General features: G+C 42.4%; 2 protein-coding genes across 5 annotated transcripts; both read left to right on the forward strand.

Moving 5' to 3' along the window:
* Positions 1 to 737: 737 nt before the first annotated feature.
* LOC111801802 (uncharacterized) lies at positions 738 to 3,979 on the forward strand. 2 transcript variants are annotated; one of them, XM_023685966.2, is made up of 2 exons: positions 908 to 1,044; positions 1,127 to 3,979. In XM_023685966.2, exon 2 carries the CDS (start codon positions 1,132 to 1,134, stop codon positions 3,745 to 3,747), a length of 2,616 nt encoding a protein of 871 aa, XP_023541734.2. In that variant the 5' UTR covers positions 908 to 1,044; positions 1,127 to 1,131; the 3' UTR covers positions 3,748 to 3,979. The 2 variants fall into 2 exon arrangements, with proteins under 2 accessions (XP_023541733.2, XP_023541734.2); XM_023685965.2 differs by having other exon boundaries at positions 738 to 3,979.
* Positions 3,980 to 7,219: 3,240 nt separating this feature from the next.
* Positions 7,220 to 16,430, forward strand: LOC111801476 (uncharacterized). 3 transcript variants are annotated; one of them, XM_023685486.2, is made up of 13 exons: positions 7,220 to 7,660; positions 8,876 to 9,011; positions 9,206 to 9,342; positions 10,387 to 10,588; positions 10,664 to 10,902; positions 10,972 to 11,083; positions 11,961 to 12,105; positions 12,188 to 12,330; positions 12,419 to 12,588; positions 12,699 to 13,004; positions 13,087 to 13,142; positions 14,233 to 14,447; positions 15,089 to 16,430. In XM_023685486.2, exons 1-13 carry the CDS (start codon positions 7,451 to 7,453, stop codon positions 16,282 to 16,284), a joined length of 3,267 nt encoding a protein of 1,088 aa, XP_023541254.2. In that variant the 5' UTR covers positions 7,220 to 7,450; the 3' UTR covers positions 16,285 to 16,430. The 3 variants fall into 3 exon arrangements, with proteins under 3 accessions (XP_023541254.2, XP_023541255.2, XP_086983369.1); XM_023685487.2 differs by lacking the exons at positions 7,220 to 7,660; positions 8,876 to 9,011 and having other exon boundaries at positions 9,206 to 9,346; XM_087127243.1 differs by lacking the exons at positions 7,220 to 7,660; positions 8,876 to 9,011 and having other exon boundaries at positions 9,218 to 9,350.
* The last annotated feature ends 597 nt before the right edge of the window (positions 16,431 to 17,027 follow it).

Consider the following 17,027-nt stretch of genomic DNA (forward strand, 5'->3'; position numbering starts at 1 on the left):
GACACTGGACCCTGAAGGGGGTGGATTTGGAGGGTCCCACATCGATTGGAGAAGGGAATGAGTGCCATCGAGGACGTTGGACCCTGAGATCCCACATCGATTGGAGAGGAGAATGAAACACCCTTTATAAGGGTGTGGAAACCTCTCTCTAACAGACGCGTTTTAAAAAACTTGAGGGGAAGCTCGAAAGGGAAAGCTCAAAGAGGACAATATCTGCTAGTGGTGGGTTTGGACTGTTACAAATGGTATCAGAGCTCGACACCGGGCGATGTGCCAGTGAGGAGCTGAGCCCCGAAGGAGGGTAGACACGAGGCAGTGTGCCAGCAAGGACGCTGGACCCTGAAAGAGGGGTGGATTTGGGGGGTCCCACATTGATTGGAGAAGGGAACAAGTGCCAGCGAGGACGTTGGGCTCTGAGATCCCACATCGGTTGGGGAAGAGAACGAAACACCCTTTATAAGGGTGTGAAAACCTCTCCCTAGCAGACACAAATACGTTTTAAAATTCTTGAGAGGAAGCCCGAAAGGAAAAGCCTAAAAAGGACAATATTTGCTAGCGGTGAGCTTGAGCCGTTACAAAGTGTTAGAGTTGATTAGTTAGGCTATAAATAGCTAATCTGAACTCAGGAGAGATTTCCTGGTTGTTTACGCTGCATCACTGCAACACTTCACAAGATTCTCTCTTTTGGAGAGTTTCTCTTGAGCATTCAGGAGAGATTTCCTGGTTATTTTTGCTGCATCACTGCAACTCCTAATGATCTCATAAGAGCTAAAAGCCAGCACATCATCATCCCTTTCATTTTTCTTGCCTTGTTCTTGAATGCTGGTTGCTTCATATCTTTTATATGATCATTCCAGCTGAACCATGGCTAACGGTTACGTGCCGAAGCTCCATCTCCTTCTCCTTCTCCTTTTCTCCGTTCTTGGCGTTTACCTCGACGTGGCTCGGGGACAGGTTTCGACACCTTCTAACTGGCTTCTGAAAATGAAATCAGAACAGGTTGATCCTGTTGGAATCCTTGATAACTGGTCTCCAAGCACTCATGTATGTACCTGGCATGGCATTTCTTGTTCACATGATATGTCCCATATTGTTAGTTTAAACCTTTCTGGCTCTGGATTATCAGGTTCTATGTGGAGTGAGTTATGGCATATCACTTCACTTGAAGTCTTAGATTTGTCTTCAAATTCTCTCTCTGGTTCAATACCCTCTGAGTTTGGGCAGCTTTTCAATCTAAGGATGCTGTTCTTGCATTCAAATAACCTGTCTGGCAAGCTTCCAGCTGAAATAGGCCTTTTGAAGAACTTGCAAGCTCTCAAAATAGGCAACAACATGCTATCAGGTGATATCACACCATTTATTGGAAACTTGACCAATTTGAGTGTTCTTGGTCTTGGCTACTGTGAATTCAATGGAAGTATTCCAGTTGAGATAGGAACCTTGAAGCATCTGATATCACTTGATTTGCAGCAGAACAAGCTCAGTGGTTCTATTCCCGACAGCATTTTCGGAATCGAAGAGCTCGAAAACTTGGTCGTATCGAATAACATGCTTGATGGAAACATTCCTAGCTCACTAGCCTCATTAAGATCATTGAAAGTTTTGAATTTAGCTAACAACAGCTTTTCTGGATCAATTCCTGTTGCATTAAGTGATCTTACCAATTTGGTGTACTTGAACTTGCTTGGAAATAGATTCAATGGAGAAATCCCTTCTGAGATAAACAAATTGGTTCTTCTTGAAAATGTAGATTTGTCAAGAAACAACCTTTCTGGAGCTGTAAGTCTACTGAATTCTCAGCTGAAGAATCTTAAAACTCTTGTCTTGTCGGATAATGCTTTAACAGGTAACATTCCCGACAATTTCTGCTTTGAAAATTCAAATCTTCAACAGATATTTCTTGCCAGGAACAAGCTTTCCGGCAGGTTCCCAATCGAGCTGCTGAACTGTTCTTCACTACAGCAGCTGGATCTTTCTGGTAACGGATTCGAAGGCGATCTCCCGTCGACTCTCGACGATCTTAACTACTTAACCGATCTTTTACTCAACAGCAACAGCTTCACTGGATCCATCCCCCCTCAAATTGGAAACATGAGCTCGTTGGAGGAGGTGTATCTGTTTGACAACAAGCTCACAGGAGACATTCCAAAGGAGATAGGGAAGCTACAGAAGTTGAGTATCATTTTCCTCTATGATAACCAAATGTCGGGTAGCATACCGAACGAGCTTACGAACTGCACGAGTTTGACCGAGATCGATTTCTATGGCAATCATTTTATAGGCCCCATTCCTAAGGATATTGGCAGCTTAAAAAACCTGGCTGTGCTTCATTTAAGGCAGAATTTCTTGTGGGGTCCTGTCCCAGAAAGTTTGGGGTACTGCAAAAGCCTTAAGTTATTAGCTTTGGCTGACAACAATCTCTCAGGGTCATTACCCTCCAGTTTAGGACAACTCTCAGAATTAAGCACCATTACCCTTTATAACAACTCCCTTGAAGGCCCTCTTCCTTTGTCATTCTCCATTCTTAAGAGCCTAAAGATAATAAACTTCTCCAATAATAAGTTCAATGGAACCATCTTTCCTCTCACTGGCTTGGTTTCTTTAACAGCATTGGATTTGACAAACAACAGCTTTTCAGGTCCTATTCCTTCCAGATTGTCTAGAAACTTGAGACGTCTTCGCCTCGCTCACAATGAGCTCACCGGTTATGTTCCATCCGAGCTCGGCGAACTGACAGAGCTAAACTTTCTGGATTTGTCACACAACAATCTCACTGGAGAATTGTCAGCTCAGCTCTTTAACTGTAGCAAGCTTCAGCATTTTTTGGTTAACGACAACAAACTGACAGGAACCATCACTCCATTGATAGGGAACTTACAAGAACTTGGCGAGCTGGATTTGTCATCCAATAACTTGTATGGGGAAATACCTGCAGAATTGGTAACCTGTCACAGATTACTTAAGCTATCTCTCCATAACAACAATTTATCAGGAAAAATCCCACAGGACATTGGAAATCTCACGTTTCTATATGTTCTTAACCTTCAAAGAAACAATCTTTCAGGTCCTATTCCATCAACAATCCAAAAATGCAGCAAACTTTATGAGCTGAGACTCTCTGAAAACCTCTTGACATCTGATATCCCTCAAGAACTTGGAGGGCTGCATGAACTACAAGTGATACTAGATTTAAGCAAAAATCGCTTATCTGGTGAAATCCCATCATCCATTGGAGATTTAATGAAGCTTGAGAGATTGGATCTTTCTTCAAATCATCTCAGAGGGGAAATTCCTAGCTCACTTGAAAAACTAACAAGTATGCATATTCTTAACCTGTCACATAATCAGCTACAAGGTTCAATCCCTCAATGTTTTTCAGGGTTTCCATTGAGTTCCTTCAAGGATAATGATGAACTCTGTGGCTCACCTCTGCTATCATGTTCATCAAGGCAAGAAACAAGCAAGCTATCCAAGGCTGCAGTGATTGGTATTATTGTGGCTATTGTTTTTACCTCCATGGTTATATGTCTAATAATGATGTATATTATGCTGAGAATGTGGAGTAACTGGAGAAATGTTTCGGTTTCGATATCGGATGGCGGTGGAAACGAACACGAGAGAGATGAAGTCAGATGGGTTCATGGAAATGACAAGAAGGTAGGACAGTATTGGAAGGTTGATTCTGTGGCGTTGGTTCGTTCTAAGGCTAGTAGGTGTGTTTTTCAACTCAAGGAAGATTCAGAGTGAATGTGGCTTGTAGAGCTCTCATGAAACATCAAGGCTTGATGAGATTATTTGTTGCTGATGATTTTTTTTTTTTTTGAACTGTGTTAGTGATGAAGTTTGGTGTCTTGAGGATTGTAAAAATAAACTGGAGATCTTTGTAGATAATTGCCTAGTGTATGATTAGTGTTGAGAATTGATATCTGTTCGAAAAGTGTCCAGGTTGTATGTGAAATTTCAATATCTATTGTGCTAACTCATGGCTTCTATCGCTATTTGTAACGGTTCAAGCTTACCGTTAACTGATATTGTCTGTTTTAGTCCGTTATGTATTGTTGTTAGCCTCACGATTTTGAAACGCGTGTTTTAGGGAGAGGTTTCCATACCCTTCATAAGGAATGGTTCGTTCTCTTCTCCAACTGATGTGGGATCTCACAATCCACCCCTCTTGGGGTCTAGTGTTCTCGCTGACACACCGTTTGGTGTCTGGTTTTGATACCGTTTGTAATAGCTCAAATCTACTGCTAACAGATATTGTCTGCTTTGGCCTGTTATGATTGGTTGGAGAGGGGAACGGAGCATTACTTATAAGGGTGTGGAAACTTCTCCCTGGTAGACGCGTTTTAAAATCTAAGGTTGATGGCGATATGTAACGGGCCAAAGCGGACAATATCTGTTAACAGTGGGTTTGGGCTGTAACATATGGTATTAGAGTCAGACACTGGCCAGTGTGCCAATGAAGACACTGAGTCTTCAAGGGGGTGGATTGTGAGATCCTACATTGGTTGGAGAGGTAAATGAAGCATTCCTTATAAGGATGCGGAAACCTCTCCCTATCAAACACGTTTTAAAACCGTGAGGCTGATGACGTTACGTAACGAGCTAAAGTGGACAATATCTGCATATTACTATGGAAGTTACACAAAACAATCAGAGAAAGTGTTGACAAGTGCATTTCAACCCCATTGATACCTTCATGTAGCCTAAACAAGCACCAAACAAGGCAAGAAAGCAACAGAGAAGCCATTGAAAACAAGCCCATTATGACAAATCCACAGCAAAACCAATGCAGTGAGGCAATGAAGATGAACAATGAAAGAACTAAGTTTCATTTTTCTTTTCCTTTTTCCCAATTTAGGCATGGCTCAAAACCAGACATCTTTATCGTATAACATACGCAAACCCACCTCGTACGGTTCAACAACCTGCACCACAATCAACAATGTCATGAATTTCTTTCATGACCAGACATTCTGACATTTATATAGTACAAACCACAGTTTCTCCCATTAATGACATTCATGTTTCTGATTCTATAGCCCTCGTTCAACTGGTTTCTTCTTCATCCAAATCTCCTTTATTTGGTTCAACAGCTAACCTCATCATCAAATTCCTGATAATCCTTTCTTCTTTCAAGTGTCAGTAACGGCTCAAATCCGCTATTAGTAGATATTGTCCACTTTGGTCCTTTACATTCCTTATAAGGGCGTGGAAACCTCTCCCTAGCAGACACTTTTTAAAAAATCTTAAGGGTAAACTTGAAAGAGAAAGCCCAAAGAGGACAATATCTGTTAGTGGTGAGTTTAGGTCATCACAAATGGTATCAGAACCAGACATTGGGCGGTGTGCTAGCGAGAACGTTGGGTCCCCAAAGGGAGTGAATTGTGACATCCCACATTGGTGAGAGAGGGAAACGAAACATTTCTTATAAGGGTGTGGAAACCTCTTCATAGTCTGCTAGCAGTGAGTTTGGGCCGTTACAAATGGTATTAGAGTCAGACACCGAGCGGTGTACCAGCGAGAACGCTGGGTCCCCAAAGGGAATGAATTGTGACATCCCACATGGGTGATAGAGGAAAACGAAACATTTCTTATAAGGGTGTGGAAACCTCTCCATAGTCTGCTGGCCATGAGTTTGGGCTGTTACAAATGGTATCAGAGCCAGACACCGAGCGGTGTACCAGCGAGAACGCTGGTCCCCAAGGAGGGTGAATTGTGACATCCCACATTGGTTGGAGAGGGGAACAAAACATTTCTTACAAAAGTGTAGAAACCTCTCCATAGTTTGCTAGCAGTGAGTTTGAGCCGTTACAAATGGTATCAAAGTCAGACACTGAGCAGTGTACCAGCGAGAGTGCTGGCTCCAAAAGAGAGTGGATTGTGATATCCCATAATAGTTGGAGAACGAAACGAAACATTCCTTATAAGGGTGTGGAAACCTCTCCCGAGTAGATGCGTTTTAAAACCATGAGGCTGACAACGATACATAACGGGTCAAAGTGGACAATATCTACTCGCAGTGGCTTGTACCGTCAGATTCGTTGCAAATTAACTACTTTCTTTTCAGAAAAAGGTTAGATTTTTTTCAACATACATCCCAAAATTCTCATACCCACATCTTGTCTACTCCTCTAATGTCAACATTCTTATCTTTTTTGTCGCTTTCTATCAGCCTGATGCAAACAATAGACACATGAGGCTGTGCTTCCATCTTCTAAGCCTATCTATCCATCCACAGGCCAGCCAAACTGATACACTTAAGAGATAATGAATCAGAGGCCGTGCTTCGAGACAGTAGTAGAAGATAATAAAACACAGGCTGTCCTTTGGTTTCAAACGCAGGCCATTGCAAATTGCCAGCCAAACTGTAAGTTCATCAAGACGACAAGGGTTTTCATGTGCCTGAAAAATGGGCCCAAAACAAACGACACAACTTGAAACTCTCTCTCTCTGCTTATTAAATGCTTGTGTTTCCTATTTAGCTATTAATGGCGATGTCATGTCGCTGCTAGCAGTTCTAAATGGGTCAGAGACCGCAAATTTGCCGTTTGTTTCAAAAGGGGTCTGGCAATAAATGAAGGGGAACCTAGAAAGATCTCCAACGATCCTTTCAAAATTCAAACGAATGTGTTATGAGAAGTGGTAGTACAACACTTCCATATTAGTTTAGAACTTGAAACTAGCCTACAACTTTGAAATAAAGTCCATACTTTGGCCCGTTATGTATCGTCATTAGCTTCATAAATGTGTCTATCAAGGAGATGTTTCTACACCTTTATGATGAATGTTTTGTTCCCGTCTCCAACCGATGTGGGATCTCACAATCCACCCATCTTGGGGGCCCAGCGTCCTCATTAGCACACCGCATGGTGTCTGGCTCTGATACCATTTGTAATAGCTCAAACCCATTACGTATCGTCATCAGCCTCACGGTTTTCGAATGTGTCTACTAGGGAGAGGTTTCCACACCCTTATAAGAAATAGTTCGTTCCTCTCCAACCGACGTGGGACCTCGCAGATGTCTTGGTCTAGCGATAGCCTACATAGTTAGATATGTACTTGTTCTTTTGATCATTTAACCATTAACTAGTCTTGTTTTGTTGGATTTCTTTTTTTTGGCTCTTTCCACGGTCAAAAGATTGGCAAGTATATTGATTAATAATGAAAAGAACACTCTTTTTTTAATGTTTGAACTGTTTTATAATCTTTTATAGCTTCGAATTACTTGAGCTCCTGCACGACCATTTAGGCTGCTTCTTTCACTGTCTTGGTTTCTGTCCATTTTTCATTAAAAAGCTCTGTCTTTCTCTCAATTAGTCTGTGAGAATGCTTATCTTGTAGGCTGCATGCAATTCTCTGAAAGCTCAATCTTTTTAGTCATAACTCCAAATGTCATCCTTGATTCATGGCAGCACGTCTCAGACAGTAAACATCGTACTTTTCTGAAATGGGTCAGCTCAAAGTTCCACTTTTGTTCTGTATTTGTTGGGTTTTTTCTGTTTTGTGCTTTGGAGCTCGCTGCCATGGTTCTGAGGTCACTGTGAAGTTCTTGGAGGCTCCTAATGCTTTCTCTCGCATAAAGTCAGCCACATTTGTGTTTGAAATTTTAGTGAACGGCCACGGTGATAAGTGCAAGGACTGCGACATCAGTTGTTCGGTACCTTCAACTCTATCAGTTCATTGAACTGGCTTGTTTGCTTGTTTGCTATCTCTCTGTGTGTCTTTCTTTTCTTCTTGTGCTATATAATTCTCCACTTTAGTTGGCTGATTTGGTAAGATCATGGATGTTTAAGCCTCTTTGTCTGTTGATTTCTTTACTTTTGATGGCCTCTTGAATGAAATTATTGAAGACTATAGCTGCTTGAGAATAAGATCGGAACTTTCTGTGAGATTCCATGTCGGTTGGAGAGGGGAACGAAGCGTTCTTTATAAGAGTGTGGAAACCTCTCCCTAGTAGACGCGTTTTAAAAATCTTGAGAGAAAGCCCGAAAGGGAAAGTCCAAAGAGAACAGTATCTGCTAGCGCGGTGGGGTTGGATTGTTACAAATGGTATCAGAGCATTGTGAGATCCCACATCGGTTGGAGAGGGGAACGAAGCATTCCTTATAAGGGTATGGAAACCTCTCCCTAGTAGACATGTTTTAAAAACCTTGAGGGGAAGTCCGAAAGGGAAAGTTCAAAGAGGACAATATCTGCTAGCGGTGGGCTTGAGCTGTTACAAATGGTATCAGAGCATTGTAAGATCCCACATCGGTTGAAGAGCGAAATGAAGCATTCCTTATAAGGGTGTGGAACCCTCTCCCTCGTAAACGCGTTTTAAAAACCTTGAGGAGAAGCCCGAAAGGGAAAGCCCAAGGAGAAGAATATCTGCTAGTGGTGGGCTTGAGCTATTATGAATGGTATCAGAGCATTGTGAGATCCCACATTGGTTGGAGAATTCCTTATAAGGGTGTGAATACCTTTCCATAGTAGACGTGTTTTAAAAACCTTGAGGGGAAGCTCGAAACGGAAAGTCCAAAGAGGACAATATCCGCTAGCGGTGGGCTTGGGCTATTACAAATGGTATCAGAGCATTGTGAGATCCCACCTCAGTTGGAAAAGAGAATGAAGCATTCCTTATAAGGGTATGGAAACCTCACTCTAGTAGACGCATTTTAAAACCGTGAAGCTGACGGAAATACGTAAACGGGCTTGGGCCGTTACACTTTTAGAATTTGACTCCCATTTGCTGAGAATTAGCTACTACATTACTCAGAACATCAAGACAGAACATTCTTGTCTAGATTTTATGTGTCTCCTCATGTTTATCTTCACTTCCCAGTGTAGTTTTGTAACTGATAATTAACTCAAGTGTATCTCTACTCTCCTGCAGCTTGATAACAGCCACCCTTTAGGCTGTAATGAAGGAAACATTTTCTACTCTGAATTGGAGGATGGAGTGCACAAATTCAAGGTCTTCACTAATTTTTCCAAGGGAGTTAGCTGTTCTAGCTACAACTGGACTGTTGGTAAGAACTATAAGAACCTTCATTGTTGTTCTTAGTCAATACAGTATTTGGATCATCAGCTTCATAGCTTCACATAAGATGATTGAACTTGGTCAAAATCTCTCTTGATTTTGTATATTACATGAACTGAAACAAGAACTGTTAGTTTTCCCCTAAGAACTTTGCTAATTTCTTTAGTATCCATTATTTTGCAGATACAGTTCCCCCCACAGCCTCTATTATGGCCTCGACGATGTTCACGAACGCGTTAAATGTTTCTGTAAATATTTCTTTCTCCGAACCTTGTAGTAGGGGTGGAGGTTTCGGATGTTCATCTGTCGAAGCCTGCAACGTGAGTAGGTGGCTGCTTACATTTTCGTAACGCTTAATGATATTGTTGAGAAGTTTGTTTGTAACAGTCCAAACTTAGTTGATATTGTCCTCTTTGAGCTTTCCCATTCGGGCTTTTTAAAACGCGTCTACTAGGGAGAGGTTTTCACACCCTTATAAAGAATGCTTCGTTCTCCTCCTCAGCCGATGTGGGATCTCACAATCCACTCCCTTCGGGACCCAGCATCCTCGATGACACTCGTTCCTCTCTCTAATCAATATGGGATTCCACAATCCACCCCCTCTTCAGGGCCCAACGTCCTCGCTGGCACACTGCTTGGTGTCCACCTCCCTTCGAGGTTTAGCCTCCTCGTTGGCACGTCGCTCAATGTCTGGTTCTGATACCATTAGTAACAGCCCAAACCCACCAATAGCAAATATTGTCCTATTTGACCTTTCCTTTTCAGGCTTTTTAAGACGCGTCTACTAGGGAGAGGTTTTCACACCCTTATAAAGCATGCTTCGTTCTCCTCCCCAACCGATGTAGGATCTCACAATCCAACTCCCTTCAGAGCCCAGTGTTCTCACTGGCACTCTTTCCCCTCTCTAATCGATGTGGGCCCTCCAATCCACCCCTCTTCAGGGCCCAGCGTTCTTGCTGGCACATTGCCTAGTGTCCACCCCCCCCCCCCCCCTTCGAGGTTCAACCTCTTTGCTAGCACATCGCCCAATGTCTGGCTCTGATACCATTTGTAACAGCCGAAGTCTACTGCTAGCAGATATTGTCCTCTTTGAGCTTTCCCTTTCAGATTTTTTAAAATGCATCTACTAGGGAGAAGTTTCCACACCCTTACAAAAAATGCTTCGTTCTCCTCCCCAACCGATGTGGGTTCTCACATTCTTCATCTTGATTCTTTTCTATACGTCCTCAAACCAGTTCCACGAATCATACAAAACTACAGAATATTGAAGCAAAGATATCTAAAAGTAAAAATGTTCTATGCATATTGTCTAGTTTCTGGCAGGAAAAAAACCAAAATCTAATACAAAAAACTGTTTATTGCAGCTACTTGTGTATGGTGAAGGGCATGTTATACCATCATCTTTCAAAGTTCTTCAGCCCAACCTCAAATACTCACTCTCTGTGTCCTTGCTATCAACCACTCAATATGGAAGAGTTATATTAGCAATGGATAAGAACTTCTGTACTGATAGAGCAGGAAATCTATTCACAAGAACAGAAAATTCAATATCTTATGTGCACTTTGGTAAGCTTATTGACATCATTATGTCCCATTTTTTGAATTCTTTTGGCAATTGTAACACGAAATTTTGAATGACAGACAGAAGAAAACTACTCGCCAACCTGAAAACTCGTGTTCCCGAAAGGCTACTCGAGCTCAACAATGACACCAGATTGGTACAAGCAACAAACAAACATGATAACTTAAAGGTGTATCTATACTTTTCAGAACCAGTTCTTAATTCATCTATGGAAGTTTTGAATTCTCTTGAAGTAAGCGAAGGCACGCTTCTTCCGATGAGCGGAAGGAGCCTCGGAAATCGAAGATTCAGCTTCATGGTCAGTGGTTTTGTTCATTGTAAATGTTCATCTGTGTATGTTTGATCTGATATGCAATCCTTATTCCAGGTTTCAAATGTTTCTGAAATTGCTATAATCACTGTGAGTCTCAAGCCCAGCTCTGTAGTGAGCAGACAAGGAAATCCTGTTGCACCACTTCCTCCAGTTACTTTCCTTTATGGTAAACTATGCTTTTAGCTAAGGAAGTTATCAGCCGAACTTTTTACTTCACCAATCACGAGTAGATATTGTCCGTTTTGGCCCGTTACGTATAGTCGTCAGTCTCACGGTTTTAAAACGCGAGGTTTCCACACTCTTATAAGGAATGCTTCGTTCCTCCCTCCAACCGATGTGGGTTCTCACAATCCACCTCCCTTGAGGGTCCAGTGTCCCCGCTGGCACACCGCCTGGTGTCTAGCTCTGATACCATTTGTAACAGCTCAAGCCCACCGCTAGCAGATATAACCGTTTTGGCTCGTTACGTATAGCCATTAGCCTCACAATTGGATAGGGGAACGAAGCACTCCTTATAAGAGTGTGGAAATCTCTGTTAGGAATCACGACTCTCCACAATGGTATGATATTGTCCACTTTGAGCATAAGCTTTCAAGGCTTTGCTTTGGGCTTCCCCAAAATGCCTCATACCAATGGAGATGTATTCCTTACTTATAAACCCATCATTCCCTAAATTAGCCAATGTGGGTCTCTCTCCCAACAATCCTCAACAATCTCTCCCTCGCAGACGCGTTTTAAGACCTTGTGGGGGAGCCCTTGAAGGGAAATCCCAAAGAGGACAATATTTGTTAGCGGTGGGCTTGGACTGTTAAAAATAGTATCAGAGCTAGACACCAAGTGATATGCCAGTGAGGACGTAGGGCCCCTAAGAGGGTGGATTGTGAGATCCCACATCGGTTGGAGAGGGAAACGAAACATTCCTTATAAGGGTGTGAAAACCTCTCCCAGACACGTTTTAAAACCTTGAGGGGAAGCCCTTGAAGGGAAAACTAAAAAATGACAATATCTGGTAGCACTGGGCTAATACAAACTGTGAATTTCAGATTCTCTTAGACCAACTGTGATGCTCAATACAACTACTCCTATGAGGACGAAAGAAAAATTATTTTTGGTCACTGTGAACTTCATGAAGCCCGTATTCGATTTCAACTCGTCCTGTGTATCGATTCGTGGTGGTCGTTTGCAGAGGCAAGTTAGTGTATATTAAGTTCTTCATGAAACCATATTGTCCTTGCTTCCATTTCTCCTTACATACTCGTTCTACGTCCAGCTTTAGCAAGACGGGCAGGAGTGTCTACTCCGTTGAAGTACGAGCCGAGGATGAAGTTGTATTTGTCAGCGTCCCCGAAAACGTAACCGTCGATGTTGCTGGAAATCATAATGTAGCATCAAATATTCTACAAGTGTGGCATTGTAAGCATTCACTGATAAATCTCTTTTCCTAACATTCATATACATATCAATTGTTACCTATTAGATGTGTTGTAAACAAAATATGCAGATTCTCTCCCGACGATATCTCGGGTTGTTTCGATCTTTGTAATCGCTTCGTTTGCAGCAACATCCCTCACAGCAGGACTACTCACTCTATCAACAGCTAGCCTTCAATCCGAAGGAGTACTCGTTAGATCATCGTCCTACCTGACATACAATCCTACAAGAAATATTTTTGTAAGTTATCTTACTTTACCACTTTGAATACCATGTTCTTGAGTTACAAACATGAACATGCTTATACATATCGAAAATCGACCGCTCTAAGCAGCCTCTCTTACGTGCAGAGAATTGCTTGTCACGTTCAAATTTTCGCGCTATCTATATGGCTGCCAGTTACATTGCCTGTTGAGTACTATGAATTTGCTAATGGTTTGCAATGGAGTATTCCTTATCTTAAAGTTCCGTGGGAGGATGAACACGAGCGTCCCGACTTAAGTGGCTATAGCCCGGTTACTGGATCGAATCCTTATCTAGCCAAAACTTCTGATTCAAAAGTCCTTCAAAACAAGGTTCCAGGCAATAACTTTACTATGGCTGATCAGTTATATGGATTGCCCCTTACTCCAATGGAATACAGATCGTTTTTCGAGGTACGAAGGAGTTACTTATCTTGTACTGCTCCAATGCCAGTGAAAGATTAACATTTTATTTACCATTGATCTTTATTTACAGAGCCAAAATATCATACCCCAAGCTGATGATGTTTTTGGAGCAGGAAGTTACAGTCAGTAAGTATTTGCTTTTTTGTTATCAAAAAGTGGTTCTTTACATTTCATTAAAAGATGGCCCTCAAAGAGTAAAGTTCTCTATTGTTTGCATTGTCTAATGTCAAATTCCAAGCTAAAAATGTTTGTTAAAATGAAGAAAGACGGTATATGAGATCCCGCATCGGTTAGAGAGGAGAACGAAGCATTCCTTATAAGGGTGTAGAAACCTCTCCTTAGTAGATGCGTTTTAAAAACCATGAGGTTGACGGTGATATGTAATGGGCTTAAGTGGACAATATCTGCTAGCGGTGGGCTTGGGCTGTTATAAATGGTATTAGAGCCAGACACCGAACGGTGTGCCAACAAGGATGTTGGGCCCTCAAGGAGGGTGGATTGTGAGATCCCACATTGGTTAGAGAGGGGAACGAAGCATTTCTTATAAAGGTGTGGAAACCTCTCCCTAGTAGACACATTCTAAAAACTGTGAGGCTCATGGCGATACGTAACGGGCCGAAGAAGACAATATCTGCTAGTGGTGGGTTTGGGATATTACAAATTGTATAAGAGCCAGACACCGAGTGGTGTGCCAACGAGGACGCTGGGCCCCGAGGAGGGTGGATTGTGAGTTTCCACGTCGATTAAAGAGGGGAACGAAGCATTCCATATAAGGGTGGAAACCTCTCCCTAGCAAATGCGTTTTAAAAACCATGAGGCTGATGGCGATACGTAACGGACCAAAGCGGACAATATCTACTAGCGGTGGGCTTAGGTGGTTACAAATGGTATCAGAGCATGACACCGAGCGGTGTGCCAGTGAGGACGCTGAGCCCCCAAGGAAGGTGGATTATGAGATCCCACATCGGTTAGAGAGGGGAACGAAACATTTCTTATAAGGGTGTGGAAACCTCTCCCTAGTAGACGCGTTTTAAAAACCGTGAGGCTGATGGCGATATGTAACGGGCCGAAGCAGACAATATCTGCTAGGGGTGGGCTTGGGCCGGTACATATGGTGTCTCTATCTCTAAATATATCTTCTTTTTTGTTTCTTGTCTACGAACTCAATAGAGTTTCCTTTTCCTTACAAATGACCGTGTCGGTTTTCCACGAGCAGGTGGCAAGATTTTTATAGATGCATGTTCTGGTTGGGAACTTTTGCTGGAAGTTTGATATTCCTCCATGCACTTTTCCTATTCATTATGAAATGTCGAAAGAAAATATACAACACACAGGGCAACTATGGAGCACTTACCTTCCCTAGATTTGAGCTATTCCTTACATTTGTTGCTCTACCTTCCATGTCGATGGCCTCGGGCGCGCTATTTAGAGGTAACTTTTGAACGTTTCTTTGCTTTAGCAACCGTATTTGCTTTATATACTTACGGACAAAGTGCATTTCTAAAGGATGTTAAGAATCACGAACCTCCACGATAATATGATATTGTCCACATTGAACATAAGCTCTCGTGACTTTGCTTTGATTTTCTCAAAAGGCCTCATACCAATGGATCTTATAAACCCACGATCATTCCCTAAATTAGTCAATGTGGGACGACTCCCTCCTAACAATTCTCAACCATCCTCCCCTCGAACAAAGTATACCATAGAGCCTCCCCTGAGGTCTATGTAGTCTCGAACAAAGTACACCCTTTGTTCAACACATGAGTCACTTTTGACTACACTTTCGAGGCTAGTAATTTCTTTGTTCGACACTTGAGGATTCTATTGACATGGCTCTGGTACCATGTTAGGACCCACAACTCTCCACAATGGTATAATATTATCCACTTTGAGCATAAGCTCTCATGGCTTTGCTTTGGGCTTCCCCAAAAGGCCTCATACCAATGGAGATAGTGTTCGTTACTTATAAATCTATGATCGTCCTTTAAATTAGTCAATGTGGGACTCCTTTCGAACAATCCTCAACAAAGGATTCTAACTTGTTTTGATCTCTATTATGGCTGTTCTAGGTGGAGCTCTAGCAGGACTAATAGTAGGAGTTTTGCTGCTCGGCGTTCTATCGCTTCTTTTACTCGCCTTACTGTTGTTTCTGTCGGTCGGAATCACGTTCGGGAAGCTACTTCAGTACAAAGAAGTTCATCAAGAAGGTCAGAAATTTCATTGGTATCAAGAACTTGTTCGTGTAACTCTTGGTCCTGGCAAGAGAAGTCAATGGACATGGAAGAACCAGCCAAGCTCTATTTACCTTATCATTTTTGGGCCAATGTTTGAAGATCTGAGAGGTCCTCCAAAGTATATGCTCTCTCAGATTTCCATGGCGAATCCCAACAAACGTGGCGATCGTATAATCGACTCCGACGACGAAACAGAAGACGCAGAAGCACCATTCATCCAAAAGCTATTCGGTATCCTTCGAATATACTACACGCTCCTCGAATCGATCAAACGAGTCACTCTTGGAGTCATGGCTGGTGCTTACAAGGAAACAATCTCTTCTAGAACTCCAATTATTACCTTATTATGCATCTCATCATTTCAGCTCTTTTTCCTTGTTCTTAAGAAGCCATTTATCAAGAAAAAAGTTCAGTTGGTCGAGATCGTTTCGATCGCTTGTGAAGTCGGGTTTTTCGCTATTTGTGCCGTTCTCTTAGACCGAGACTTCTCGATCAGTGATCAAAAGAAACTTGGAATAACCATGCTGGTGCTGTTCCTTATAGGCTACTGTCCACAACTCATCAATGAATGGTATGCATTGTTCAAACAAGCTAAGCAGCTTGACTTTGTTGGGCACTCATTCTTCACAGGACTCAAAGTGGCTTGTATTGGATTCCTACTCCTATTCTTCCCACAGAGATTCACTAAGAACTTGGAGAGTGTTTTCGCAGTGACGCTTAGCGGAGACTCCGAAACCGTCGATAATTCAACTGATAGGAACAAGTCTAGCAGTCGGAGCTCGAGTAACGAGAAACCGTGGCTGAAACAGCTTCGGAAGCTGGCTAAGGCTAGCTTCACTAAAGAGCAAGGTGGGACATCAACTGATCCTTCTGGAAGTGGTACTCAATGGAGTGGCCTTTGGGGGCGGAGGAGTAGGAGCAGGAGTAGCAGAAGCTCCTCCATAAGTTCATCTGATTTCAGGTCTAAATCCAGAGGAGGAGGAGGAGGAGGGTTGTACAGAGAGTTTGAAACCATTTTTTCATCCAAGTGAGACAATAACATAAATGTTTTGGTATGATCTTATGAAAGTTCATCCATTGTTAGTTCATCATTTGGGGTTTTAAGGTGTAATCCCATCTTGTTTTGTGTATAAGAGTTTCAGACTGTTCTCACTGTTATTTAATCATTCATTCACTGTTATCTAATCATTATCCGCTTTGGCCCGTTACGTATTGCCGTCAGTTTCACGATTTTAAAACGTGTCTACAATGGTGAGGATCTAGCCCTACTTCAACAAGTGTCTCGCACTGTTCGATGATTGACTCTGATATCATCTGTAACAGCCCAAGCCTTTGGAGAGGGTCTAGCCCTACTCCAACTAGTGTCTCGCACTGTCCGGTGACTGACTCTGATACCATTTGTAATAGCCCAAGCCTATGGAGAGAGTCTAGCCCTACTCCAACTAGTGTCTTGCACTGTCTGGTGACTGGCTCTGATATCATCTGTAATAGCCCAAGCTTATGGAGAGGGTCTAGCCCTACTCCAACTAGTGCCTCGCAATGTTTGGTGACTGACTTTGATATCATTTGTAACAACCCTAACCTATGGAGAGGGTCTAGCCCTACTTCAACTTGTGCCTCGTACGGTTAGGTGACTGACTCTAATATCATTTGTAACAACCCAAACCTATGGAGAGGGTCTAGCCTACTCGAACTAGTGTCTCGCACTGTCCGGTGACTGACTTTGATATCATTTGTAACAACCCAGAGGGTCCAGTCCTATTCCAACTAGTGT

This window comes from Cucurbita pepo, chromosome 9 (assembly GCF_057944985.1).
Source record: "Cucurbita pepo subsp. pepo isolate OVF chromosome 9, ASM5794498v1, whole genome shotgun sequence".
NCBI classification, from domain to species: Eukaryota; Viridiplantae; Streptophyta; class Magnoliopsida; order Cucurbitales; family Cucurbitaceae; genus Cucurbita; species Cucurbita pepo.

Coding starts and splice junctions, on each gene's coding strand:
- LOC111801802 (XM_023685965.2), top strand. CDS start 865: ATGGCTAACGGTTACGTGCCGAAGCTCCATCTCCTTCTCCTTCTCCTT.
- LOC111801476 (XM_023685486.2), top strand. CDS start 7,451: ATGGGTCAGCTCAAAGTTCCACTTTTGTTCTGTATTTGTTGGGTTTTT. Junction 9,343..10,386: donor CATCTGTCGAAGCCTGCAAC/GTGAGTAGGTGG, acceptor TGTTTATTGCAG/CTACTTGTGTATGGTGAAGG. Junction 11,084..11,960: donor TCCAGTTACTTTCCTTTATG/GTAAACTATGCT, acceptor TGTGAATTTCAG/ATTCTCTTAGACCAACTGTG.